Source organism: Rhinatrema bivittatum, chromosome 7 (genome assembly GCF_901001135.1).
Source record: "Rhinatrema bivittatum chromosome 7, aRhiBiv1.1, whole genome shotgun sequence".
NCBI classification, from domain to species: Eukaryota; Metazoa; Chordata; class Amphibia; order Gymnophiona; family Rhinatrematidae; genus Rhinatrema; species Rhinatrema bivittatum.
Window position 1 is genome coordinate 275,602,353 of NC_042621.1, and position 27,567 is coordinate 275,629,919.

A 27,567-nucleotide genomic window follows, 5' to 3' on the forward strand; every position below is an offset into this window, starting at 1 on the left:
TCTTATAAATATTGAAACTTCTAAATTTAAAAATTAAAAAAAAAAATGTATCTTTGCATAATTCTTATGTTTGTCCAATAAAATGTATCACGACCTGCAAAGCATCTGCGAAAACACTAAACATTGCACAGTGCCTTGGTTAGAATACAGGCACAAGTATTAATGCGATGGTACTTGACGCCTGTTCGGATACAGAAGATTGTACCAACGTTTAGTGCCGATTGTTGGAAAAAGTGTGGGGGGACTAGCGCTTACTTCCATATGTGGTGGACTTGTCGAAAAGTGAACATGTTTTGGGAAGACACCCAAAAATTGGTTGCAGGTATTCTAGGCTTAGAGGTTCCCCTAGCTCCTGAGCATGTTTTACTGAATGTGTCTCCACCAGTCCCTCACTATCAATGGTTACTCACACACCAAATCATTTCATTTCATTTTTTTTCATTTAATAAAATTTATTAATCACCTAACACTGAAAGGCCTAGGCGATGTACATGAATACATACATAATAAAATTAACTAAATACAAACTAAATACAAAATCATCCTTGCAGCCAGGTGTGAGCTAGCTCTGTTTTGGAAGCGACCAGACCTCCCTACTAGGGAAGCAGTGGTAGCCCGACTTGACCATAACTGCTATCTTTATAAGCTAACTGCGATTAAAAATCATACTTTGCCTAAATATTATAGAATATGGGATCCTTATCTGACATGGAGGAATCAACTGTCATAGAGTCTATGTGCATGTATTTTATATGAGAAACGACTTGTTAATGTATAACCTGCTCGCTACAGTGGTCTAAGAATAAGACTGTATTATATGTACTCCAGTTTATATATTCTTGATTGCAGTACTCTCAGTTGGGGGGGGGGGTTGGGGGGGTTTAATATTGCATTGATAACTTGTTGGTTGTCTAGTGTCTCACTGTTTGTATATTTTACATGTGAAGACCAATAAAAATTGTCAATAAAAAAAAAAAAATACAGGCACATTTTTTTTGGCTTTGAAATTTGCAGTTAATCCAAGACTAGTTAATGCTACAGGATCTACTAATGGACAGTTTTCACACCATAATACTCAGAAAACCTGAATCTTTAAGAATGCTGTGTAAATTGTCAGTACTGCAGTAGCAGTAGTTTTACCGAAGGGTCTTCCTTGTTTGCTGACACTGTACTGAGCTGATGTTTTATGACCAGGTACTACGGCTGCGGTCTGGTGGTCCCGGAATGTCTTGAGAACTCTTGGATACTGGATCTGGGCTGCGGGAGCGGCAGGGATTGCTACATGCTCAGTAAACTTGTCGGAGAGAAGGGACACGTGACTGGGATAGACATGACTGATGAGCAGGTACAAGATGGTGGTGGTGGTGGTAGTTTCATCTGTTACTCCTCCGTGCTAGAAGAGAACAGAACTTCAGCTTTCTAAGTAAGACTCACAGGACTAGAAAGCTAATGGGTTACACACTGGACTGGGATTTCATACCTTATGGAGTGAACAGCGCATACATTTAATTATAAATAAATGGATAGCCATTTAGGAACACCTGCAAGAAGGTGAGACAATGATTGACGGACTCGAATATTCACACATGCTATGAGTGGTGTTTGCATTTTTATTTTTTTCTGTCTTTCTCCAGCAAGCAAAGTTTCACCTTGAAGTTGTCTCTCTGACTGTAAGACTCTGTATTTGGGTCACTAACAGTGAATTTCACATGGGACAAGGAATTTTGTCTCATCCATTGTATCTGTGTTAAAACTAAATATCACGATATCAATCACAACCTTTCACCCACAAACCACTGTATTCCAGTGTACCCCAATGTGTATACCCCAATTACAAATCGATGGTGCCACAGGTCAATTTTAACTAATATACATTTTTAGTCAAGTACATATGTGGGCCCCTTACTCTAAGGGTCTGTATTGGAGCACAGACTCTAATATGGTGTGGGGTCACCTTACTTTAATTATAACATCATTTTTTGAGATTTTTGTTTTATATTAAAACTTATTATTACTTCCCAGTCTCAGTCAATTATTCATTATCGCTTTATCGCAATGTTCAAAGATACAAGAGGAACAATAATACTCATCTGATCCAATCTTGGTTGATCTCCCGACACGCACGTGTTTCGAACAGAAAGTCCTGCTTCAGGGGGTTTCCTTCAGTATCTACTTCTAAAAGCGTCTTCCCATGTTGAATGATGCGATTTTCACCTTCATATCCTCCTGGCTTTTGTGTTCGTCTTGATTCCACGCCAGCCTCTTTAAGCCGCGTATATTCTTGAAATGGCATACCGCACAAAGTAATCCTCTTAAACCCGAAACCGGAACTTACGTCACCGAAGGCATCAGTCTCCTTTCACGTCCGGATCGTCTCTCTTAATATCCAGGATTGCCACCTCTTCGTCCTTTAAACCAAAATTGTTCCGATGAATTTCCCCACACCATATTAGAGTCTGTGCTCCAATACAGACCCTTAGAGTAAGGGAGAAAGTTTTTGATTGTTCTGTTACATGTCTGCTATTTGAGGTTTTTATTTTGTATTTTGTTTGCAATGTAGATCGAGGTGGCAGAGAAATACATTGGCTATCACATGCAAAAATTTGGCTTCCAGCAGCCCAATGTGGACTTCGTTCATGGATACATTGAAAAGCTTGGAGATGCAGGCCTTAAGGATAATACCTATGATATAATCATGTGGGTAACTCTAACTAAATTGCTCAAGTCAGAATATTGATTTCTATATGTCAGTAAACTGACTGTTTGTGCCATCTCCGATTACGAGCTCCCATTAAGAGACCGAACATAATTTGGTTGAAAATGTTTTATGGTTTAACTTAGCCATTAGTCCTGTGCATTTTAAGGAGAGAAAATTCCTCTTAGATCAAGTGTAATACATAGATTGTGATTGGTGAAGCTAAAGATTATCAGCTACTTTTATCTAAAATGGGGGTTTTCAACCCTGTTCTTGAGAACCCCCAATCCGTTGGGTTTTCAGGATATCCATAATGAATGTACGTGTTGCTGCCATGATTATAGATATAAACATCAAGGGGTAGATTTTATAAATCTACGTGCGCACGTACTTTTGTTCGCACCAGGCGCGAACAAAAGTAAGCCGGATTTTATAAGATACACGCGTAGCCGTGCGTATCTTATAAAATCCGGGGTCGGTCTGCGCAAGGGGGTGCACATTTGTGCAACTTGTGCAAGCCAAGCCCTGCGCGCGCTACCCGTTTCCTCCGAGGCCGCTCCGAAATCGGAGCGGCCTCGGAGGGAACTTTCCTTCCACCCCCCGGCCCTATCTAAACCTTCCCCCTACCTTTGTTGGGAAAGTTACGCCTGCCTCTGGCAGGCGTAACTCTGCACGCCCCAGCGGGCTGCTGGCGCGCCATCACCCGACCCGGGGGCTGGTCCGGAGGCCTCGACCACACTCCCAGGCCGGTGCCACGCCCCGACACACCCCCTGGAACGCCCTGAAATTCACCCCACCCACCCGACATGCCCCTTACACGCCCCCCTTGCGAAGCCCCGGGACTTACGCGCGTCCCGGGGCTTGCGCGCGCCGCTGAGCCTATGCAAAATAGGCTCGGCATGCACAGGGGCGTTTTAAAATGGTTACGCGCGTACCTTATGCTCGTACCCTTTTTAAAATCCGGCCCCAAATGTCTATGTGAGATGCAGGTCCCAAGACCATAAATCAGATTCGCTTTGGTCAAAACCACTTCCCACAGTGCCGAAGTCATAGATATTACAATTCCGTCCAATTCCTTACAAAGAATTATAGACCTCACATACTTTTCCAAAGTGCTGTCCGAGACGGGCTGCATTTCAACAAACTGTGGCATCTGTGTAGAAGAAGAAGTTGATTCCTAGTTTTGCTAGTAGTGTAGAAAAAGAAAGCATATAAATGTTGAAAAGTATTGCCGAGAGTGCTGAGCCCTGGGGGATCCCAGTATCGATATGGAATGTGTCAGAGAAGTGGTTGCCCAGTTTGACTTGGAATGTCCTATCTGCTAGGAAGGAGGAGAACCATTTTAGAACACTTCCCTCTAGTCCAATATTTTTCATCTGATGGCATAGCAGGGTATGGTCCACAGTAGCGAAGGCTGCTATTAAATCTAATAGAACTAGGAAATAAGACTGATCATTGTCAAACCCCTGTAGTAAAGGGTCTATTTCAGTCGAGCGATCTTTTCTCAATCCGAATTGGTTTGGGTATAGAATATCATTGTCTTCTAGGTTGTTTTCCATTTGGGATAACACTGCTTTTTCTAGAACTTTAGCAATAAAAGGCAGGTTGGAGATTGGCCTGTAATTGTCCTAATCGTCACTTCTGCCATTTTTATTTTTTAGGATTGGTTTGATCACAGCTTGTTTCGCCCCATAGGGGACCATTCTTTCTGAGAGCGAGTAGCTGATTATGGTTGCTACTGTTGGAGTGATTATGCTGTGTACTATTTTAAGGGAACTTGCCAGAATTGGGTCTCGTGGATGTTTAGCTGGCTTAATTTGTTACTGATTTGATTTATTTTGAGTTTAGTTACTATGTCAAAAGCATTCCATTTAGGCTGCCCAGGATTTTCTTCAGGTTCTTTAATTGCTGAGTAAGTGGAAAATTGTGTTTTTAACCTATATATTTTATCTAATCAGAAGGTGGCATATTCATTGCAGGCATCCTTTGAGAAGTTGTAGTTACTTGATGTGGAGGAAGATAAGTCCTTGATTAAGTGTTTGACAATTTTGAAGAGTAATTTGGAGTTAAATATGACTCTGTGAATCTGTTTTGCATAGTAATCTTTTTTTGCTTTATTGATTTGTGTATGGTATTTTCCTAGGAGGGATCTGTATTTTCCTAGAGATTCTACAGACGGGCATTTTTGCCATTGTTTCTCAGATTTTTTCTGTTTGTTTTGTCTTAATTCTCATTGTACCATGGTTTCTTTTGTTTAGAATTATTCTGTTCTTTATGGAACATTTTTGTCTGTATTGGGCTTAGGTTATCTGCAGTATCATTGATGAATTTTTCCCAAGAGTCAAAAGTTGAGGAGGCATTAGCTTGATTAAAATTAATTAGATTATTTAATTGCTTCTTCAAGTACATCCGGTTGTATCTTTTTTGTGAAGGTGAAGATTTGGTTATTAATGAACTTTGTTTGCTAAGTGTTCAGGAGGGCTGTGTCCACTTTTATTAGCTGGTGATCAGACCAGGGCAATATTTTGTGGGATGTGTTGATTAAACAGTTGTAGTTGGCAAATATTACATCTAGGATATGACCTGCTTTAGAAGTGGGGGTTGGTTACATATTGTGACCATCCCATTGCTACCATTGTATCTAAAATGATTTCACATGCTGTGGTTTTTGGTGTTATATCAACATGTAGGTTAAAGTCTCCTACAATTACATGGCTGGGCCTTGCAAGTGCCGGATGAATTTTCGAAGAGGCCCGGCCACACACGTAAAGGCCGGTTGCGAATAAGTGCTAGGCCTCTTTGAAGGGGAGGGGAGGGGCAGGGGGACGGTCTGGGACAGGACAGCGTGATTGTTGGCTGTCCTGAAGAAACGCGTGCCGGCAGCTGGCCGGCGCGCGCAACTCTGAAGTAAGTTGCGAATCAAAGAAAAAAAAATTAGGGTTTAGGGGATGGAGCGGAGAGGAGAAGAGAGAGAGGGAGTTTAGGGGGGAGGGAACTGGGTCAGCCTGAATGCATCGCCGCGCGGAGGTTGCATAATTTCCCCTCCCCCCTTGTGCACACCACCCGCACATATGTGTGCGGATTATAAAATCCGGCGTGCATGTGTGCGCGGCCCTTGGATTTTATAACATGGGCGCGCCGGCACGTGCATGTTATAAAATTGGCACGTCCATGTGTACGCCATTGGCGTGCATGTGTACACGGGAAGGGGTGCACAAAGGGGCAAGCTCCTTTGTCACACTCCTTCGTGCGCGCAGCAAGGGCATGTGTCTCTGGCATCATCGCCACAATCTTCCAGTCTGGGGGGGAGGGTGGGCTGTGGGCGGGGAGCCTCAGTGGCGCCAGCAGGTCCCTCCTCTCCCTCCTTGTTCCGGGGGGCTGGAAAGCTCCTAGAGTCCCGCCGTGGTCCCCGGGGCAGGTGGAAGGTATCGGTGTCCCGGCCTACCTGGTCTTAATCCAGTGTCGTCGTCACCGCTATCTTCAGGTCTGGGGGGAGGGCGGGCTGTATTCTACATTACATATAGTGAGGTGGATTTATAAATAAACATGCATGCAAGAGCAAGGATACACTGGAATTTTTAATTGTGCGTATGTATGTTTTAAAATGCACAAACCACATGTAAGAATACTCCTAATTTTAAGAGGTTACTCGAGCACAGCTAGTGTGGATGTGTCTTCCATAGGACCTTGCCAGCTTTTACATGCATATGTCAGCGAATTTCAAAACATGCTTGTCCAAAGCGCTTTCCCAGTTTTGCAAGTAGTCCACCAGTTTGTCCAGTCAATAGTGAGGTCTTTCAGACCTTCTCTAGTTCTTCATCCTGCACGCTCCCCAGTTGTCCTGGATCCTTCACCCTGTTCTGTAAGCTCTAAAACTTGAGATGCAGACTCGCTCCTCCTCAGGAGCAGCAGTAAAGTGACGCGGATATCTAGCGTTCACGCACTGGGGATTCCGGTTTTAAAATTTGGAGCTACATGTGTAAATCTTGGCCCTGCCTGGGATGCCCATGCCATGCCGCTTTTCCAACCCCTTATTCTTTATGTGTGCACTGGTAGATACCCAAGTATTTTGCAGCTTTTTAAAATCCGCATGGATTGCGCGTGGCCCACATATGTGCATATGTGGGCATTTTTGTGTGAGCAACGCTTTTAAAATTGTCTTGAGTGCATAATCCCATTAAAAGGTCAAGATTCTTCATCAATTCTACCAAAAGCAGTTGGAAAAACCCAGGTTTTCGAGGCCTTCTGTGTTCTTAGGAATTCTAGCCTAGTCTTCCACAGCTTCGGCCAGGTATTGAAATGGCCTTTTCTCGTACTTCTGTGAGATGGGCTCAGCGGATGGAAGGTACATCAAGCAGACCTTTATTTGCAGATTTTATTGTTCTCTGCCATAATCTGTCTTCATTATTTATGATTTTATGAATTGTTGTAAGTACCTGGTGTTGTATCCGCTATTGTACTGTGAGCTAATGCAAAGATGACACAATCGGTGTGATGTATTCACATTATTTTATGCCTGAAAGTAACCACACTGCTGAGTTTTGGAGCATTTGAAGGGATCTCAAGGTACTTGCTGAAAGACCCAAAAATAGGAAATTGCAATAAACATTGTTTGCAAATATTAACTCTCTTGGCACATCTCCTTTAGTCCCTTCTGGAACCGCTCCAACAGTTGGGAAAAGAACCCACACTTTCTCACATGCAAAGAAAAGATCAGAGCTCTTTCATCTCCTGGAGCTAGGAGACCTATAGCCTCCCAGCCTCTGGGCATCCACACCCTGGCGACTCTAGAAGTTCCCGCCTTATAACTTTTGGCCCACTGACCCTTCCTATAGGGGATAAACCCTTACTATCACTCACATCTTTGGGCTATACCCTTGAACTCTCCCTTTGGTGGAAATTTCTAGCATTGAGAATGTAGGGAGGCCTAGACAGCCTTACAAATGAAAATGGAACACCAGAGCCCGTCCAAGATATCTTCTGTGCCACAGGAAGCAAAAGAAAGAGAGGAAGCCCTATAGTTAAGCCAATCCTGGCCAGCTCCTTTTGTGAGCCTGAGCCCAATGTAGGCTTGACAAGCTGTTGAGGGTCGCTCAGAGACATCCAGCGCAGACCAGTGCTAGTTCAAAATTGGCAATGCTTGACAGACTGACCAATAAAACAGATCTTCATCGTTAAATCCTAGTCATGTTCACAAATCAAGGTAACATTGCGTTCTCTTACTTTTTTGTAAGATTGCTCTGCTTTTTGTCCTTTAGTTCTAATTGTGTGGTTAACCTGGCTCCTGATAAGAAAACAGTGCTGGAGGAGGCATATCGTGTGCTAAAGGTAAAGTCCATGTTTTAAGCAATATTAGACCTTAAAAGTAGGATCTTAAGCTAACTACTATTCCTTCCTGCGGAGGATTGTATTTTTTGCCCATTTTAACAAGTAATGTTCATCAGGATCTTGGACGGAGTGTTCAGATGGTTTGTAAGTGTAGAGTAGGAGAAAGTTCGCTAGAAGCTGAATGACTTCACTACCCCTGAATAGCTGATTACAACTTGAGGCTTTTTGGTTTACCCCTCTTTTTTTATATCCCCTCTGAACTCATTTCGCCCAATCATTGCAGCGACAGCCCTTAGCCGGGGGCCACACACCAGGGCTTCTCTGAAGTTCTGCAGTCATGGTCCTTAAATTCAGCCACCAGGTGTCACCATTGTGCAATGATTAGGAATCCCTCCTGCCAGGGGCTGTGAGCACTGCCTGCAGATCACCTCATTTCCCCCCCCCCCGAGAATGAAAGACCCATGCTGGGAATTGAACTTGGGTCTTCTGTATGGCGGTGCAACACTGTCATGGAGCCTGCCCTACGACTGAAGGTTTTGATGACGGTTAGGACTGTGTTTCAGTGTCCCATGAACAGAGGATAATGGATGGATCGCCACCCTAACCGGTTAAAAGCAAGGGGCTGTTGACATCCATAAATTGCAAGAGTGAAATCTGATTACTGAATGTCAGCAGAATGCCTTGATATCAATACATGCCAGCTGTGGATGGTTCCCATCCGTTACTGTGTACAGTGAACAGAATATAACTATAGTGAGAGAAGATAGCAAGGGGGCTGGGAGTTGTGAGAAGGTAAAATTGCCTAAGGAACTTGTAATGGAGTAGTGGGGACCCAGATGGCCCAGAGAATTTGCAACTGGGAATGCTGGAGAGGGAGTTAGCCTGGAAAACACGTGCCTGTGAGTAGTGGGAAGGTAGCCTAGGAAACCCTTTAACTAGGAGCAGTGGCATGAGAAGACATTCAGGGAATGTGTAACTGGGAACAGTGGTGTGAGAAGATCCATAAGTTGGGAACTGTGGCAAGAGAGAGGATCCTCTGGAAGTTACATAAAATGAGGCATTTTAGGACCTGTGAATCTGAGTCGCAGAAGACATGGTAATAACTATACGTGTAATCACTTTATGGCACAAGTAAGTGATGACTGTCTGGTGTGCTTACACTCACATCATAGTGATCACATGACAGGCAGGGAGCACGACTGCTAGGAAGATGGTTCAGAATCATATTTGGCCTTATTTTATTCTTTCATTCCCTATCTCGGTTTCTACCCTGAATTTCTGGACTTGTGAGTCTCTGGTGAGACTGCCTAAGAAAGTATTGTTCTTTTTCAGGATGGGGGAGAGATGTATTTTAGTGATGTATATGCTAACGTTGACCTTCCCGATGAAGTCAGAAAGCACCAAGTTCTGTGGGGTAGGTAAAAATAAAGAAATAACACTAACAAAAGGGCAGAAGAAGGTATTCTGGCTTAGGAGAGTATAACCTTTGTGCTAAGGATGCATAGATGTGGTTCCAAAGTCAGGAAGTTCTGAGAGACATGCAGTGACAAAAACTGCTTATTTTACTTATTTATTCATTCTAGGTTTTTTTACATGCTAGATCATTCCCAGTATGCTGCAGCACATCTAGCACAGCATAGCCAATATAAAATATACACAGGGAGGGTAATTTTCAACAGTGTGCATAAGTCAGTAGATGCCTATACAAGTATATGCACACAAAGTTATGCCTGTGTTTTATACACCATGTGGCAGAAGCTGCACAGCTTGTACAATACCACATATCTCTGCCAGGAAAGTAACATGCGTCTGTGTAATGATAGTGGACCCTTGTGCTGTGTGGAGAGCTAGAGAGGCGGCAGTCATGGGCAGCATCCTGTGCTGTTAAGAACAAGGCTGGGCTGCTGGCGGTGTGCCTGCTGCAGAGTGCTGCTAATGGCGTGAGGGGTGACTGCTGCGGCTCACAGGGCCCTCCTGCGCCAAAATCGGGAGATGCATGCACGCCCACGTCAGACTCGCGCGCCCCCACCAATATTTTAAAAGCCCCCCCCAGATGCGCACATATCTCTCGCTCAGTTTTAAAAAGGGCAGGGCCTGGGCATCTCGGAGCATGGCCTAGAGATGTGCGTGTAAATACTTACATGCCCCAGCGCACACTCAGGTCCACTGCCGCAAAAATGTACTTCTGCTATGGAGGGAGGAATAAGTTGTAAAATTAAAAAAACAGACATTTTGGAGGGGTTTTAAGGGTCTGGGGTAACTGGAGGGAGTGCAGGCTATTAAATGAGAATGGTTTTGAGGATCTAGCTTAACACTGGGCGAATTGGTGCATGAAAGGCTGAAACTGGTCATGGCGTGAATGCATGCTTTTTTAAAATACCCTGACATAAACATGAACAATATGCATTACAAAATCATAAATGTCAATAATGCAAACCAAAATCGAATAAAAATATAATAGTATAAAAAATCAAGAATAAAATGTCTCCAGTAAATTTATCCCATCCCAAAAAATGTGACCCTAAAGGCCAAAAAAATGATTTAAAGCTAATTATCCCATCTATCTGGCTTAAGAACACAGATGAAAACCAAGGAGTATGATAACCAAAAGCGGACATGATGGCCCTGTAAACACCATGAAAGTCCTGCTATAGCCTTATCTCCAACAGCAAACAGTTCCATAAAGACGGACCCAAACAACTGAAGGCCTTATCACACATTACTTTGAGCCAAGCAACCTTTCACTGAAAAAATCTCCGAGATGATCATAGCGTCCAAGCAGGGGAATATAAAGAAACATGATTATGCAAATACCCTGCACTGGCGCTATGAATAGCTTTAAATAGCAAGCACAAAATCTTAATCTGCGAACGATAAGTTACAGGCAGCAACTGTAAGAACCTTAGAACAGAGATAATTCTTTCACTGTGTTTGCCACAATGCTGGCATTATGAACCAACTGTATAATATGGGAATATTTTTGAAGAAGCCCAGTCAGCTGAGACTGCATTGTACAAATCAATGCCGCTTGTTCCTTTCATTAGTTCAAATAATAGAAATTATTTGGTGATATCAAATTTGCAGTTAATTCCTCTGGCTATGTATGTTACCCCACTCCTTAATAATTATCAATTGTGGCCATCATACTAGACACTCCCAGCAATAAACTAACTTCATTTGCCTTTTATTTAATCACAGTCCAAGGGTCCATTTTTAATTTTTTAAATTTTATACAATTAAAATGCATTTATCTTATGCATATCTTAAGGACAGACTCCCTGACATGGAACCGTGTTTCAAACATTTACATCAGAGGGATTTTATCTTGTTTCACCTTATATATTTTGTAGATATTGTCGTTACCATTTTCACTGAGTTGTACTTTTGGCACCAAAGTATGTACCGGAGCACGGCAGGATTTAGGTTACAGCTGGAATCAAGGTGCAGGCTGGAACTTAGAGACAGAGACTGGAGACTGAGGCAGTACAGAACTGGAGACTGAGGCAAGGGCTAGGCATACGTGGAACTAGGCTAGATAGGCTGTGCAGCTGGGACAAGGCAAGGCACTGGCAGTATAGGGAACGGATAACAGGGACAAGGCTAGGCCAGACAGCCAAAGACAGGGCAAGGACAAAACATAAATAAGCAAGGACTAGACAGGACAGATAACACAGAAGGCCACAAGCAGGCAACCCGAAGACTACAGAGCTAGGCAGAAGACCTGAGAAGGCCACAGGGCTAGGCAGAACGGAACTGGAAGGCCACAGGGAAAGCAAGACAGAGTAGGGTTAGACAAGGAGCCAAATAGACTCGATGACAAGGCAAGAGGTATTGCAAGAGGCAAGGCTAAATAGGCCAAGCCCTGCTGAGTCATGAACCCATGGAGGGTATGGCTAGAGCGAGAGCAGGTGTAGCTCCATGGGGGGCTCTGGTGGCAGGGAGGCTGCATAGCAGGCTTGATCCTAACACTAATATATTAGATAAGATTTGCTTACATAGCTTGGTAATGTGCCTGAGGACTGTCATTTTCTGAAAAAATAATTCATAAAATGCTTATAACATTCCACCATGTTAGGTAATCCCTCATTTTAGGAAATTAGTATTCAAAAATGTAATTACTGTATATATTTAAAAAAGTTCAGTTGGTTTATTAAATGCCTTCTCAATCATTGCGGAGTAATCTGATTTTTTAATCGCCTGTAGCTGCCTGCTATCTCCATTGACATTTTATTTGTGCACTAGAACATTTTTCTCCAATCCAAGCAGTCTTCTACTTACCCTTATTTCCTCACTATGCTCTATGGTATATAAAGGAGATGTATTTGCATGCCAAGGATGTATTTTAGATTTTGTTTTATTGATGTATTTTATTGCAGTCTTGTATTAGCATAATGTAGTATTGATTATTGTACTAGTCTTATGAATTGCTATAGGCCAAACTTCTTGTTTGGAGGAAGTGGCATAAAAATGTAATATAACAACTAACTTGGGGGCCGTAACATCTAAAATGGCAAATATCAAGTATCCTTTGTTGCATCTACCATTACGGTGCATTTCTTTATTACTCTGTATTTGTGTGAGTGTATGGTCAGTAGGAGACATATCTGGTTTTGCCAGTATGGTGCATTAGGATAGTGAGGCAAAGTTGATTATATTTCAAAATCTTCAAGAAACAACCCTCCATCTCCAACAGCATGAGAGTTGCTTTCTACTCAATGAGAAGTCTTTGAACTTGAGATCTAGTTCTGAGGGAGAGGTCCCTAGTTGGAAAAACCGTTTGCAGCACTATACGAATGGCTACAATGGGCAAGGAACTCTCACATTTATATTTGACAAGATAATGGATAGAGAAGTAACTAAACTGAAGTAGAAAAGGTTCTGCTATTAGCTGGCTAAAGGGACCTCCCTCTTAGCTCAGAGCAGAAGCAAAGTGTATTCCAGTTAGTTCTAATGAGGCTCAAGTAACCCTCATTATAGGCTTCTTGAAAGAGGCAGTTTATGCATTTTGGAAATGGTCATTTAACTGTATTTGTTGCTTCTCTGTGTTTTTAGCTGAATGCCTTGGAGGAGCAATATGGTGGAAGGACCTCGTCAAAATTGCAAAAGAAGTTGGGTTCAGTATACGCTTGGTCTCTGCCAGGCTTGTAACGGTCAACAACGTGGAGCTGGAAAGCATTCTTGGTATTAGATATTTTTGTTTGATTAAACGTTGGAAGTGTGAACTTTTTATTTTTGGCTTTCCTTTCTTCCTTCTCCCCCTTACTTATAGCACTTATGCAACAAAGACCTATTTTGAAGGCATTTTTATATCAGGCCAGAGACAAGCTGGAGAAGTAGGCCAGGGTCATAGCACAACTTATATTGGCTAGCAATCAGATTTACACAAGGCTGTGGTCAGGCAAATAAAATTATTAATCTCCTAAGTGAGGAGGCAGATGAAGGATGTAGATATGGCGGTAGCAGCTAGGCCCACAGGGGCCAATCATTATTATCTACAATCACTGGAGTCATGTGGCATATAGTGACATCCTAGACCAGGGGTCTGCAACCTTTCAAAATAGAAGAGCCATTTCATGGTTTTTTCTTTCTTCAAAATATTTTGAGAGCAGGAATCTTGACTTGCATAAACTGCCTCCTCTTCATCCTCAGCAAATCCGTCACTCTTTCTCTGTCTCCCCCAACCCCAGCAGTCATTCTGTTTCTCTTAATTCTTCCCATTCCCAGCCTTTTTTCTCATCAGCCTTATGCTATCGTGGGCAGCACCGTCATGATGGAGCCATATCCTATCCTAGATACTAATGAATAAATGTTTTTTTTAACACCACTGAAGTAATAATTGTTCCAGCCTTTATCCAAGAGAAGTCTGCCCAGTGGATTAGGACCACACCAGTAGTCATGCAGTGGGCTGTGCCCTAATATGTGACCATCATGGCAGAACCTATGAAACTTAGCCACCACATCTGTCACCAGCCAATGAAAGTTGCAGCACATTGCAGGTTCAGACTCCAGTAATGCTTATGATTGCAGTAAGTTTCTTTCTGTATCCTTGGAGGAATCAAACCTCCATAAGAGCAAGCGATATTTCCAGTCATATTAAAGAAATGAACCAGCTCCCTCCTCTCCTTTTATGTGCAGGGATTACTGAACGTAGTCAGATACCTAGGCCCGGCATTCAGAAAGCAATTGACACAGCTGGAGTTAAGAAACTGACTGATGCCAGTCATGTCTCCTGCCTCTCCCTGGAAGGAGCCAGTAATTGCTTTAACCTCTATTATAAAGCGAGAGAGAGGCACAGTATACAATTAGTGACCCTTCATTCCCAACAATTCACAGAATGAATAACTTCTTCTACTGTTCATTCTTATTATAATAGTGTCATGGTATCATAAAATGGTGCCGTCCAGTCAGAAAACCTATGCTCAAAATGGCTTTGACTTAAACTTGCACTAAACTCTAATCACTTACTATATCAAAGTCTGTTTTCTGTCGGTATGCTTAATCTTTTCTTAAGCAAATAACGTTTTAGCTTAACAGAGTGTTCACTCCTAAAGAACAGGTATCATAAACAGATGTCATGTGAAAATCACTTAGCTTAACATGGCCAAAAATCTCCCTCCATCAAAAAGGCACTTGCTGTGGTCCTCCTGTATGAGATGAGCTGTCATAACCTGACCCCGCCAGTGTTACTGCAAGTCGCTTGCCTGCTTCAGGGACTAAGTTTCTTCAATATAGAGAACAAAAGTAATGAACAATCTCTTAATTTTACTTAAAACTAATGGAAGGATACAACTACTGTCTCATTAATGTTCAAAATGGCAGACCAAGATGCTGTTATAAAAAGGGGAGACTGGATGCTGACCAGTCAGAAACTAGAAATGATCGCCACATCGTTATTCATTAGTCATTAGACTGACAATTAACCATGTACTTTTTCAGTCACTTACAGAAACACATTCCTGTGTATTTCTTTATTGAGACTTAATGGATGTACTGTGTTCAAGTTAAAAACATCTATCTTAGGAGTTGCATATTGTAATCACTACCATGGACAGTCTCATTGGTTATCCAGCACTTAAAAATTAAATCTTCAAATGCATGATTTCCATTTGAAGATGCAATTGTATTCATGTCTAACAGTTCATACATCTTCATCAGCCATTAACGAAGATCTGGAGGGTTCTTATCAAACCATTTAATCAAAATATATTTGTTGGCTATAACCATAGTAGTGACCAAAACTTGTAGGATATGAGAACAAGTCCTGATCTTTGTTAAAGTCTCCAGTCGGTGTGCTCATTTCCGAGCTGATTATGTAAGTAAGAAAAATCTTAAATTTCCTGTGACATGATGATAACTCACAAAATTTATTTATTTATTTATTTATTTATAGATTCTTTTATACCGCGGTACGTATAGATATACATCACCTCGGTTTACAGTGAAACAATAAATTAGCAACAGGCTTTACATATAACAGTTAACAGTAAAAACAGTAAAAAAAAAAAAAATTGAACCGCAACAGGCTTTACAGAAACATTGGGTTCATGGGTAATATGTTAACATCATTAACTATAATAACCATAAAATATTCATAATCAAGTATTACGCAGGAGAAAATTAACTGTCCAAGGAAGGACCAAATTTAACTGTCCAAGGAAGGACCAAAGTCTCATTAACATCAATAGCCAGGATTGAATAACAGAGGGGGGGGGGGGGGGGGGGGGGGTATGGATTAGCAGTATGATAAATAAAACTGGCTAGGATAAGAACCTGGTGAAGGTGAGTGATAATATTGGATAGCTGAATTATAGGTTAGATATGATTCATAGAGTGAATGCTTGTTCAAACAACCATGTTTTAAGGTTTTGTTTGAAAGTTTTGTGACTGGATTCAAGACGCAGGTCCAACGGCATGTTGTTCCAGATATTGATACCAGCTATGGAGAATGAGCGGTCTCTGGTGGAAACATGTTTGATGTGTTTTAGAGGATGGACAGCTAATTTCGCTTGGTGAATATTTCTAATTGGTCTGTTGGAGGTGTGAAAAATGAGCTGATCAGAAAACCATTGCATCTCTTGGTTGTGAATTGATTTGTGGATGAGTGAGAGAACTTTAAAAGTAATTCTGTAGGATACGGGTAGCCAATGTAGGAACATGAGTGCTGGAGTAATATGTTCATGCCGTCCAGTGTTAGTAATTAAACGAGCAGCGGCATTCTGCTAAATAACAAATACATTCAATTTCATGTATTTGTTATTTAGCAGAATTCTGCTAAATAACAAATACATTCTGCTAAATAACAAATACATTTCTGCTAAATAACAAATAAATTCTGCTAAATAACAAATACATTCAATTTCATGTATTTGATGATTTATAAACAATGCAGGTATATGCAGGCTAGGCTGTGTCATCGGCATGGATTATGAAATGCCTAAAAATAAAGGGGTCAATATGAAGCCATTTAGCTTAGACGTTATCTGACTAAATGGCAAGATTTTGAATATTGGGCCATTTATCTGGCTAGATTTTGGCTGAATAAGTCATTATCTGGCTAAAATCTAGCCAGATAAAAAAAAAAAAAAGGCATTTTGGGGCGGCCCTATGTTATCTGGCTAATTTAGCTGATTTTCGGTTTTATCCAGTTAAGATAGCCTCAGAGCATATCTAAAGCGGTCTGGCCTTGTGTGGCTGGATAACTTTCCATTTAAATCGTTCCTACCTGGCAGAGTACGTGAGAGACAGGCCCAGGAGGCAGCTATGAAGGGAAGTGGGGACCCTGGGATTGTGGGATCAGTTTTAGGATTCTTATAGAGGAGTTGAATGAGCACGAGTCTGAAAACTTGTAAGCAGCAGCGTCAATCATCAAGGCTTCCACTGAAGCAATTGGCGCTACTGCTCACTAGCTTCAAACTTGCGCTAATTCAAACCCTATTGTGTCTGTTACCATGCGTCCAGTGCATTTTAAGTAAAGGAACTCTTCCTCTCTGTGGCATAGAGTCAAATCCTATAACTACTGTGCTTCTGACTTCAGTTAGATTTTAGATTTAATTGCTCGCCTTCCCAAAGATGGGCTGAAGGTGAGTTGCAATCAGGGTAACATTTGAGTAACACAGGCTGAGTTCCACGGGAAACAGTAAGTGGGAAAATGTCTGGGTTGAGCAGGTGAATTATAACACAAACATGTTGGGAGCAATATCCTTAGGCAGAGCTGAGATGACTCCCCCCTTGCTTCTGTGCACCTCCTTAATGCAAAGCAGTGTTAGCTTCCACTCTAAGCTGTACCAGCTTCATCTTGCCATGTTTCATCCAGCTCTACCGACTTGGCTAAAAATAAAAAAATACCCCCTCCCCCTCATTATTTTTTACTTTACTGATAGGGTCATTTATTTATTTATTTCAAGGATTGGATCTATTCTTTGGGATCCTACCAGGTACTTGTGACCTGGATTGACCATATCTGAGACAGGATGCTGGGCTTGATGGACCTCTAGCATGACCCAGTTTGACATGTATTTGCCCAACAAAGAACTCTAGGTAATGCGCTTTTTAAAAAAAACATTTACATTTATAAAGTTCAAAATCTAAAAATAAATGTAATACATCAAAATAAGGCATCCCATAGTTCTTGCGCTTCTAATGGTAGACGTTCAAATAGATCCTCCCATGATGGAGCTTCCAAAAACAGTTGTTCCATATGAACCTCCCAGCATGGGAGCTAGATAGGGTTCCTCTGCTCCATGGTGGCTGCTTGCCCCTCTGTCTTCACAGCTCCTTTCTACGGCTCTTCCTTCTTCCCACTCTTTGGTTCTTCTTTTTAGATTCTTCTAGGGCAAGAACAGGCAACTCCAATCCTCAAGTGCCACAAACAGGTCTAGTTTTCAGGATGTCCACAATGAGTATGTATGAGATATGTTTGCATGCAATGGAGGCAGTGCATGTAGATATATCTCATGCAGTCATTGTGGACATCCTGAAAACCAGATCTGTTTTGCGGAGCTCCAGGACTGGAGTTGCTTGCCCTCCTTCTAGCACCTGCCCAGAGAATCATACCATTTTTTTCCAACTTTACTTTAACCAAGGGTAACAATCTTATATTTTTGGCTAAGGTGTTAAGCAGTGAGCTGTTTTGAAGAGAGGTACTCTTTAACCCTTTGTATGTTCTGGATTATTGTAAACCCAGTCATTGCATTTCTGAACATATGCATGTGACAAATCTAATGTGTATCTTTTCTAGGTGACCACAGATTTGTTTCTGCAACTTTTCGTCTGTTCAAAATCCGAAATAGCAGTACAAAAGGAAAATACCAGGCTATTTATAATGGAGGGATCACTGGACACAAGGAAGAGCTGCACTTTGATGCTAATTTCACATTTAAGGTAGAGGAAGACCCATCTGCTTGTAAAATGTTAAGACTTTTTTGCCCTTGTTGTTAGCGTCCTTACTACTGTGATTATAACTAGAACACCTGGCCTTTCATTTCATTCTCATACAAACTTTGGTTCAGAGGCTTAATTTAGAAATGGAATTTTAGTAATAAGTGCTTTACTCAATAAGGAAGGGCCTATGTTATATTTTGATTTAATGCTACAAATCATCATTTACACAGGAAGAACAGCATGGACATATGAAATATAAAGAATCACATAAGAAAATTTAACACTTGAAAATAGCTTACATTTTGATTATAGCACTGCGGGTATTAAGGGAGGAAAGCACATCAGAATTGGGAAAGGAGGAGGGGTGGGAATGGGAGAGAGAACACTGGGTAAGGGAGAAGAGGAGAGAGTTTTTGAATTGGAGGGGTTGGTGGGGTTTTAAAGCTGGAAGAACCCCTAAACCAACGCTCTTTAATATCTACTTGCTCCCTCTTTGCCAACTGCTAACTGATTTAAACCTTAAACACTTTCTTTATGCAGATGACGTCCAGATAGTCATCCCCGTCAAAGAATCCTACAGCAAAACCCTAGAATTCTGGGAAACTAGTCTTAAAAAAATTGATGAACTCCTCTCCAACCTTAATCTAATACTAAACTCCTCTAAAAGCGAACTCCTCCTAATTTCATCTGAATACAGTAACACTGACTCAAATCCTCCACCCAATTTACAAACTCCACAAGTAAGAAACCTGGGAGCTATCTTTGATAACAGGTTAAACCTAAAAGCATTCATAAATCAAACTACTAAGGACTGCTTCTATAAACTCCAAGTCTTAAAAAGAACAAGACCTCTCTTCCACTTTCATGACTACAGAACTATTCTGCAATCAATAGTATTTTCTAAACTAGATTACTGCAACTCTTTGCTATTAGGTCTCCCCTCATCTCACACGAAACCCCTTCAGATGGTTCAAAACACGGCTGCGAGAATATTAACTAACACACGGAGAAGAGACCACATAACACCAATCCTCAAAGACCTGCACTGGCTACCAATTCACTACAGAATCATATATAAGTCCATAACCACTATTTTCAAAGCTATACACCAGCACTCTCAGCTCAACCTTCAAATTCCTCTCAAAAAATTTACATCCAACAGACCAATCAGAGAGTCCTATAGAGAAACCTTACAAGTACCACACTCCAAATCCATGCGGCACATAACCACCAGAGACCACTGCAGGACCAACACTGTGGAACTCCATCCCACCAGATTTGAGACAGGAACCCTGCCTGCCCACATTCAGGAAAAGACTCAAAACGTGGCTATTCATGAAAGCCTTTCCTGAACTAAACTGAACCTACTCCATCATTAACTTAGCACTCAGACTTTGCCTTATTCACGGCAACTAATTTCCCTACCTTATAATTAATATTCCTACATCATAAACACAATTCACTAATGCCTTAAGCACATTGACTGGCATTTACGTTCTTTCGATTTAATCCCCTGCTTCTTTTCTATGCTCCAAGTTGTATTACTCCCTTGTTTTATTGTAACTGCATACCTTAGCCTTCTCTTGTTTAATGTTTTATTATTATTATTATTATTATTATTATTATTAATAAGATAAATATTAGTTTTTACCTTTTTTGTTACCTATCCACTTGTTAATTGTAAACCGACATGATGCGATATCTATTGTGAATGCCGGTATAGAAAAACTTAAAATAAATAAATAAATAAACCAGGGAGGAAGAAGACAGAGCAGCAGTGGAGAGGAAGATAAGGCTGTACTCTTATGTCCCTGCAACTTCCAAGTTGTAATTAACTTTCAATAAAATAATGTCGCGTGCGATTTTTCAGGCATATTACATTATTCTATTTGTATGAAATCTCTCATTACTATTTCAGCGATATTTGGGGTAAAATACTATAGAGAATTGAGAAAACAGAGCGTTTTCACTCATATCATGGCTTAGTAAATGACCCCCCCCCCCCCCTTAGTTAGCCAGACAAGCCTAGGACAGTGATTTGGCTGTCCTAAAGTTAACTGAATAAACTTATTTGGCTAACTTTATAGTTGAGTATATTCATAGGTTTATCCAGCTAAGTTAGGAAGCCAGTTAGTGGCTGAATATTGGGCCTTTTGAGTGTAACCATAAACTATTATGCAAACATTTAACAGTAATAAATATTCTGTCAATATTTTTATCATGCAAAAACTAGGCATGTGCACAAGTTATAATAAAATTAAACAGCTAGAAATATCATTATATGTATACTCTAGAAGAGAAGAGACAGAATGGGCTATGATGGCGACATCCAAATACAGTATCTCAAAGGTATAAATAATTCATAAGAAGCAACCATTTTTTTCCACTAGAAAGTAAGTGCTAGAGCAAGAGGTCATGATATGCATCTAAGATGCGGTAAGACTAAAGGGTAGTGTAAGGAAATGTTTATTCAAGGAGAAGCACAGAAGGTCCTTGGAAGTGAGGATAAACCCTGAGATTAGATATGCCTTGTAGGAACAGGCAGGCCAGGTGAGCTTTGTGTTCCATCATTGTCTCAGTTTCTCTGTGTTAAAAATGTCAAAATTATTACACTTAAAAGAACAATTATGCAAAAGTCCTACATTCTACAATTTAAAGAAAGATGATATAGCTATATGACTGTGTTTAATGAACAATATTCATCCAGTAGAATATTATTTGTAAGGACAAAACATTATTTCCTAGCTAACCAAAGAGCTGAAATATGCTTTAAGTGAGTGTTTATTGTTGGATCCTTCCCTTATATGATACTAGATGTCTTTGCTCTGGATTTCTTTCTTTCTTTAAATATCACAAAACACTAGCAACATAAAGCAAAGGCTTCAATAAAATGCAAATATTTTTTAAAGATATTTTAGGCACGGTCATATGGGAGAAAAAAACTGGCCACCCAATATTTGGGATTTTTTATGTGAGTAAATTGAGAAGCATTTCTTTCTTTTTTTGTCTTTAAGGAAGGAGAAGTGGTAGAAGTGGATGAGGAGACAGCAAGTATCCTGAAGAAATCAAGGTTTGCCGAGGAATTTCTTATCCGGCCTGTGAAAAAAGACCTGTCCGCTACATCTGGAGGATGTTGTTCTAAGGTTAAGGTTAGTGTAAATCATGCTCTTCCAAGGGATTACTCGGACTTGTCCTCATTTTCACTGATTTCTACATCTTAGAAAGATACCATTTGCTGGTGTGAGAGGTTCAGAAAGAAAGGTTCTTGGGTGTGGTGTTTGTAAAAGATACTGAATTGACTGGAATTAAAAATCCTTGTGTGTGGCCTTTCTAGAAAGATTGTCAATAAGACTGGCATTAAATTCGGGGGGGAGAGAGAAAACAAAACTGTGGTTTTGGCAAGATTTATCTTTTAATGATACCCAAATCCCAATTATAAATCAAGTTTGGATTTTGGGAGTGCAGATTGCTTGTTCTCTATCATTATGGCCTCACGTTAAAGCCGTGATAAAATCTGTGATTTATAAATTTCATGTGCTACATTTTTGAGTAATGGTGATTTGAAAACTGTAATTCACGCGTTAGATTCGTCTACACTTGACTATTGTAATTCTCTGCATTCTGGTTTGCCGCAGGCTACCTTGAAGGTGCTTCAGTTGGTACAAAATGCTGTTGGCCGGTAGTATTTGGTCCCCATGCCCATGATCATATCACATCAGTTTTATGTAGACTAAATTGGTTACCAATAGTTTGCAGAATAAAATTCAAAATGTTCATGTTAGTTTTTAAGGCCTTGCAGGAGCTTGCTCCCAGATGTTTTAATTTGGTTTTAACATGTATCTCCTATTGTAATATATTAGTGTGCCCTTATTTAAGCAGATCAGATTGGATGAGTCAAGGGATCAGCTGACCTGTGTGGCTGGTACAAGTCTTTGGAATGTCTAACCAAACAATCTTAAACATCTTTATTATCATTTTTTAAGCTTTTGAATTCACATGTATTTCCTTTAACTTTTAGTCGTATGGCTTGACTTTTCTGGTTCTGTTGGTAGTTGGGGTAAAGGCCTCTGAGTTATCCAGTTGTTCTTTGGGGTAAATTTGGGTTGGGCCCTTTAAATTTGATGGCAATATTGTCTGGTGCAGCAAATTTTCTATTTATTTTATGTTTCATTTGTCATTTTATTTATGATTGTTGTGGTTGTTGCCCGCCTAGATGGTATAATAGAACGAGCTATAAATCTTTTAAATAAATACATGGCTACATTTGAAAATCCACCCTAGGGATGCTCTGCCCTTTTTGTCCAGTTAAGTCTGTGCACACAGCAATTTTGTGTAGACAAATATTAACCAGACTGAGTGGAGGGAGGGAGCTAACTGAAGCAGCCTGTTGCTCTCCAGTCACTGCAGTATATTTGGATTTTCAGAAAGCATTTGATAAAGTCCCTCTTGACAGACTTTTCAAGAAATTAAAAAGTCATAGGATAGGAGGCAACATCTTGTTGCCTGATATCTGATCAGAGAATAGGAAACTGGAGCCAATTTAATGAAGGTTGCCAGCAGTTATCATGTGTGGTTGAGTATGCCCAATAAATATCATCCTATTCATAAAAGTCTTAACTTGCATGCTAAATCACCTGTTAACACTTTAGCAAGCAAACAGTACACCATAGCATCTAAGTGCATGTTATTGAGAATAATGAGATGCAAATGAAAATATAATGAGCTTGCACAAATGATAATCCTAGTCGTTAACCTACATGAAAAATCAAAATGATCTCCAGACAGAATAGTGGTGATATCTAAAAAGGATATATATTCATTACTGACTTGATGGGAGAAATGCAAATGTCCATCACAAGAGTTGGCGATTCAGAAACACCATGTAACTCAATCATGGTGCGAGTCCATAGAACCAAAATGTCATCTATAAAGCAACACCACAGTTGAATATATTAGTGGGAAACCAATGATGCTCAAAGTTGCCCATATATAAGTTTTCTGCATTAGAGTCCATGCCTTTAATCTGCTGATAGTAACAGCCATCAAACATTTTTGTAACCCGCCTCGAACATTGGAAGGCGCGGATAATATAAACCGACAGCGATGTACCTTTCAATCATCAAGCAACTACTAACTCACAAGAAACTAATACTAAACATTGACAAAACTGAAATCATTCTACTAGAAAGACGACCTTCATCTTCCAGCCTACCAGCCCTCACACTAGAAGATAGCACAAACTTAAAACTAACGGACAATGCCCGAGACTTAGGAATTATCATTGATGACGAACTCAACTTCAAAAAACACATCTTGAACAAACTAAGAGAAGGATATAACAAACTCCTAACCCTCAGATGACTAAAACCATTATTAACACAATTTGATTTTAGAACAGTCCTACAAGCATTAATATTTTCAAGTACAGATTATTGCAACTTACTCATGTTCAGTCTTCCAACATCCACACTTCGCCCATTGCAAGTCCTACAAAACACAGCTGCCAGGATAGTAACAGGAACCAAAAAATGTGATCACATAACCCCAGCATTAATATCTCTGCACTGGCTTCCAATTAAGAATCGTATCGAATACAAAACAGTATGTATAATACACAAAATCATCTATGGAGAACAAGTAGGCTGGTTGAATGTAACCATCCACCTGCACATACTGCAAAGAAACTTAACATCTGCAAATAAAGGCCTTCTAACCATACCCTCAGTGGACTCTGCCCATTTAACCCAAGTAAGAGAGAGAGCCATTTCATTGGTGGGTCCTAAGCTTTGGAATGCCTTACCCACTGACTTAAGGCTACAACCAAACATGAGAACATTTAAAAAAGACCTAAAAACCTGGTTATTTGGCAAAACGTATCAAGAACGTGACTGACACAAGACCATGCAATTTATTTTCTTTAATGTTTTCTTTTTATTTCATCATTTTGATAATATGTAAGATGTTTTAGTTTTTTATAGGCTTTTTGTTTATTTATTGTTTTATCTTTCAGACTGAATTCTGTCTTAGATTTTTATAGTTTTATTTATTTTTAAATCTTTTTATTGAGTTTGCAATCAGACAATCAAACAAAGAATTGTGCAGAGAAACTGAAGCCCCGACAGGGGGACATATTACAAATATGAAACACAAAGATAAACTGCAGTACAACAAGATCAGCTGTCTAGAAACAGAACATCCAATGTAACTGGAAACAACGAAGCATCTGATAGCAAAACCATTTTCAGGTTATGTTGATAGAACCCTACCCCCTAGCTCCCCCCCCCTCCCCATGCAGCCTAGTAAAATAATGCTCCATAAAATATTACTTAAAGTAAAGGAAAGACAGTAGATAATAACAAAATAAAATTAAATGAAATGAAATTAAGGAACTAGAATAACTAAAGAAACTGAAGAAGTAGTGTGTTAAGGTGTATGCGAACCTAGGACGGCCTTATTATACGTTTGGATAGAACCCGCAGTGTTCCCCCGATATCATTGCCATGCGTGAAGCTGATTACAATCCAGCGTGTAGAAACCCTACGTATGTGTGTTTAAACAAAAATCACATCACCCACTATTTACATTTACCCGGCTCACTCTTATCAGAATGCTCATACCTATTGAAAGGTCCCCATATCTGAGCATAGTCAGTTTTCTTCTTTTGGGTTTGCAAATTAGTCGTCATTTGTTCAAAAGTCGCCAATTTGATCATCTTATTCAACCAATTTTGTAAGTGCGGGCTTTTATCGAAAATCCAATTGGCCAGTATCACCTGTTTCGCTACCAAGCCTGCCTTATTCATAAACAGTACCATATGAGTTGGAAACTTAATTGGAGACGTTAGATCAGCACCAATGAGCCAGATTTGAGGGAGAAGAGGGATATTACTGCCCCAGACCATGTCACAGAAGGTCTTAATTGAAGTCCAAAAATCATGAATCTTACTACAGGACCAGAAACTATGCATATAATCTCCAGCGCACATCCCACATTTCAAGCAGCTAGGGGATTCACTAATCCCAAACTTGTAAGCTTGCTCGTTCGTAACATACAATTCCCAGATAAATTTGAAATGCAATTCTCTGAGATTGGAATTTTCAGTAAGCACTCGTGTATTCCTCAGATACTTTTTAACAATTTCTGGCGTTATCTGCACTTCCACTACTCCCTGCCATCTATTGCAAATTTCCACAAAAGTATTGGAGTCTATGAGTATTTTCATCACTTTTGAAAATAATGTGCACGACATTTTCATCTTTAAATGGAAACCCAAGAAACTATCTAATCGGGCCCTTAAGTTATAATCCAGCTTATGTAACCCATTGGTGAGAATATAGTGTCTGATTTGCAAAAAAGCGAAAAAATCCCTGCAGGGAAGGTCAAAAAGTGTTTGGAGTTCCTGAAAACTATACACAGTGTCTGACTGAGGCTGTAATATTTGCACCATATGAGTAAGCCCCTTGGAAGCCCATTGCTGAAAGACTGTGTGCTCCCTCCCTGGAAGAAAGTGAGGGTTGTGGCAAATGGTTAGGTAGGCAGTTTTTATATACGGCATGCCCAGCCATTTACATAACTGGGACCAAGCTTGCCTACCTGACCGCACTAGGAGAAAATGTTTACAGTCTGCCGGGAGCTGTGCTGAGCCTATTTGTAACAGTACCGCTGGAGAGACGCCCTGAAAACTAGCTTGTAAAAAGGACGTGGGAGAGAAAAATTCTGTACCCAGTACCCAATCACGGATATGGCGCATCATGCATAAGAGATTGTACCGTCTGAGGTCTGGACACGCCAAACCCCCCTCCTCCTTGGCACAGGTAAGGTATCGAAAGGCCAACTGCGCTCTGCGACCAATCCAGAGAAAATGTCGCATAGACCTGTTGACTTCCGTCAAGTCCACATTGGTTAACCAGACAGGAAGCATTTGTAACAGATACAACCATTTGGGAACTTCTACAATTTTAAGCAAATGGATCCTCCCCATTAGCGAGAGTGGAAGGTTATGCCATTGCAACAGTCTATTTTTCATTTTAGCTAGTATTGGTCCAACATTCGCTTTATATATGGTATTAAGTGAGATAGGGATCTGAATGCCAAGATATTTGATAGAGCCCTTGGCCCACTTTAGGGGGAAAGGGGAACCCCAGTTCGTCTCAAGATTCCCAAAGATGTCTAGCGCCTCTGACTTATCAGCATTTATTTTAAGGCCTGAAAACCGTCCATATCGGCGCTGCAAGGATAGGACCCGTGGCAGAGCAGATTGTGGGTGTGTTAAAAATACTAGTATGTCATCGGCGAATGCTGCAGTTTTGAATGTATGTCCATTGAGATGAAAACCGGTGATCAATGGGTCTATAGCCATGTATCGGAGTAAGGGGTCAATAGCTAATATATATAAAAGGGGTGAGAGAGGGCAACCTTGTCGGACTCCCCGTTGGGGAAGGAAAGCTTGGGAAAGCAAGCCATTCGCGATAATATGAGAGGTCGGTTCAGTATATAACAGGGAAAGGTAGGTTAGGATATCACCTGCCAGCCCAAAACGGGAGAGAACTGAGAATAGGTAATCCCAAGACACCCGGTCAAATGCCTTTTCAGAGTCAAAGCTGACGGCAATAGAAGGCACACCCTTGGTTTGACAGGAGAACATAGCCGTAAGCAATTTAACAATATGGGAGCTGGAGGAGCGCCCTTTAACAAAGCCAACCTGGGATGGAGAAATCAGGCCTGGTAGAACCAAACTCAATCTGGTCGCTAGAACATTAGCCAGGAGCTTGAGATCACAGTTCAATAAAGATATAGGTCTATAGGAAGCCGGAAGGCCTGGGTCTTTACCGAGTTTGGGAAGCACTGTGATGTACGCTTTGTTAAAATCCGGTGGGAATTTATGGGACACCAGCGCCTGACTGTAGAAAGATTGCAACATGTCAGCTGCCCCTTCCCCCAAAATTTTATAAAAATCATACGTAAATCCATCTGGCCCCGGTGCTTTCCCAGATTTGCTCTGTTTGATTGCCAAAAGAATTTCGGATTTCGTGATGGGATTATTGAGTCTGGTTCTTTGGGCCTCTGTTAAAGAGGGCAACTCCAATTTTTCAAAGAAACTATTTATTTATTTATTTATTTATTGGTTTTTATATACCGCCGCTCATCAGAGATATCACGTCGGT

At 40.7% G+C, this 27,567-nt stretch overlaps 1 protein-coding gene across 2 annotated transcripts in view; it reads left to right on the forward strand.

The window, feature by feature from the left end:
- The window catches only part of AS3MT (arsenite methyltransferase), a 171,589-nt gene that overhangs the window by 63,941 nt on the left and 80,081 nt on the right, over window positions 1-27,567 (forward strand). For both annotated transcript variants that reach the window (XM_029610283.1, XM_029610284.1), the window contains 7 exons: window positions 1,195-1,345; window positions 2,561-2,697; window positions 7,954-8,023; window positions 9,356-9,437; window positions 13,076-13,204; window positions 18,261-18,403; window positions 21,418-21,552. In XM_029610283.1, the coding sequence (XP_029466143.1) occupies window positions 1,195-1,345; window positions 2,561-2,697; window positions 7,954-8,023; window positions 9,356-9,437; window positions 13,076-13,204; window positions 18,261-18,403; window positions 21,418-21,552 (847 nt within the window). The remainder of the gene's footprint in view (window positions 1-1,194; window positions 1,346-2,560; window positions 2,698-7,953; window positions 8,024-9,355; window positions 9,438-13,075; window positions 13,205-18,260; window positions 18,404-21,417; window positions 21,553-27,567) is intronic.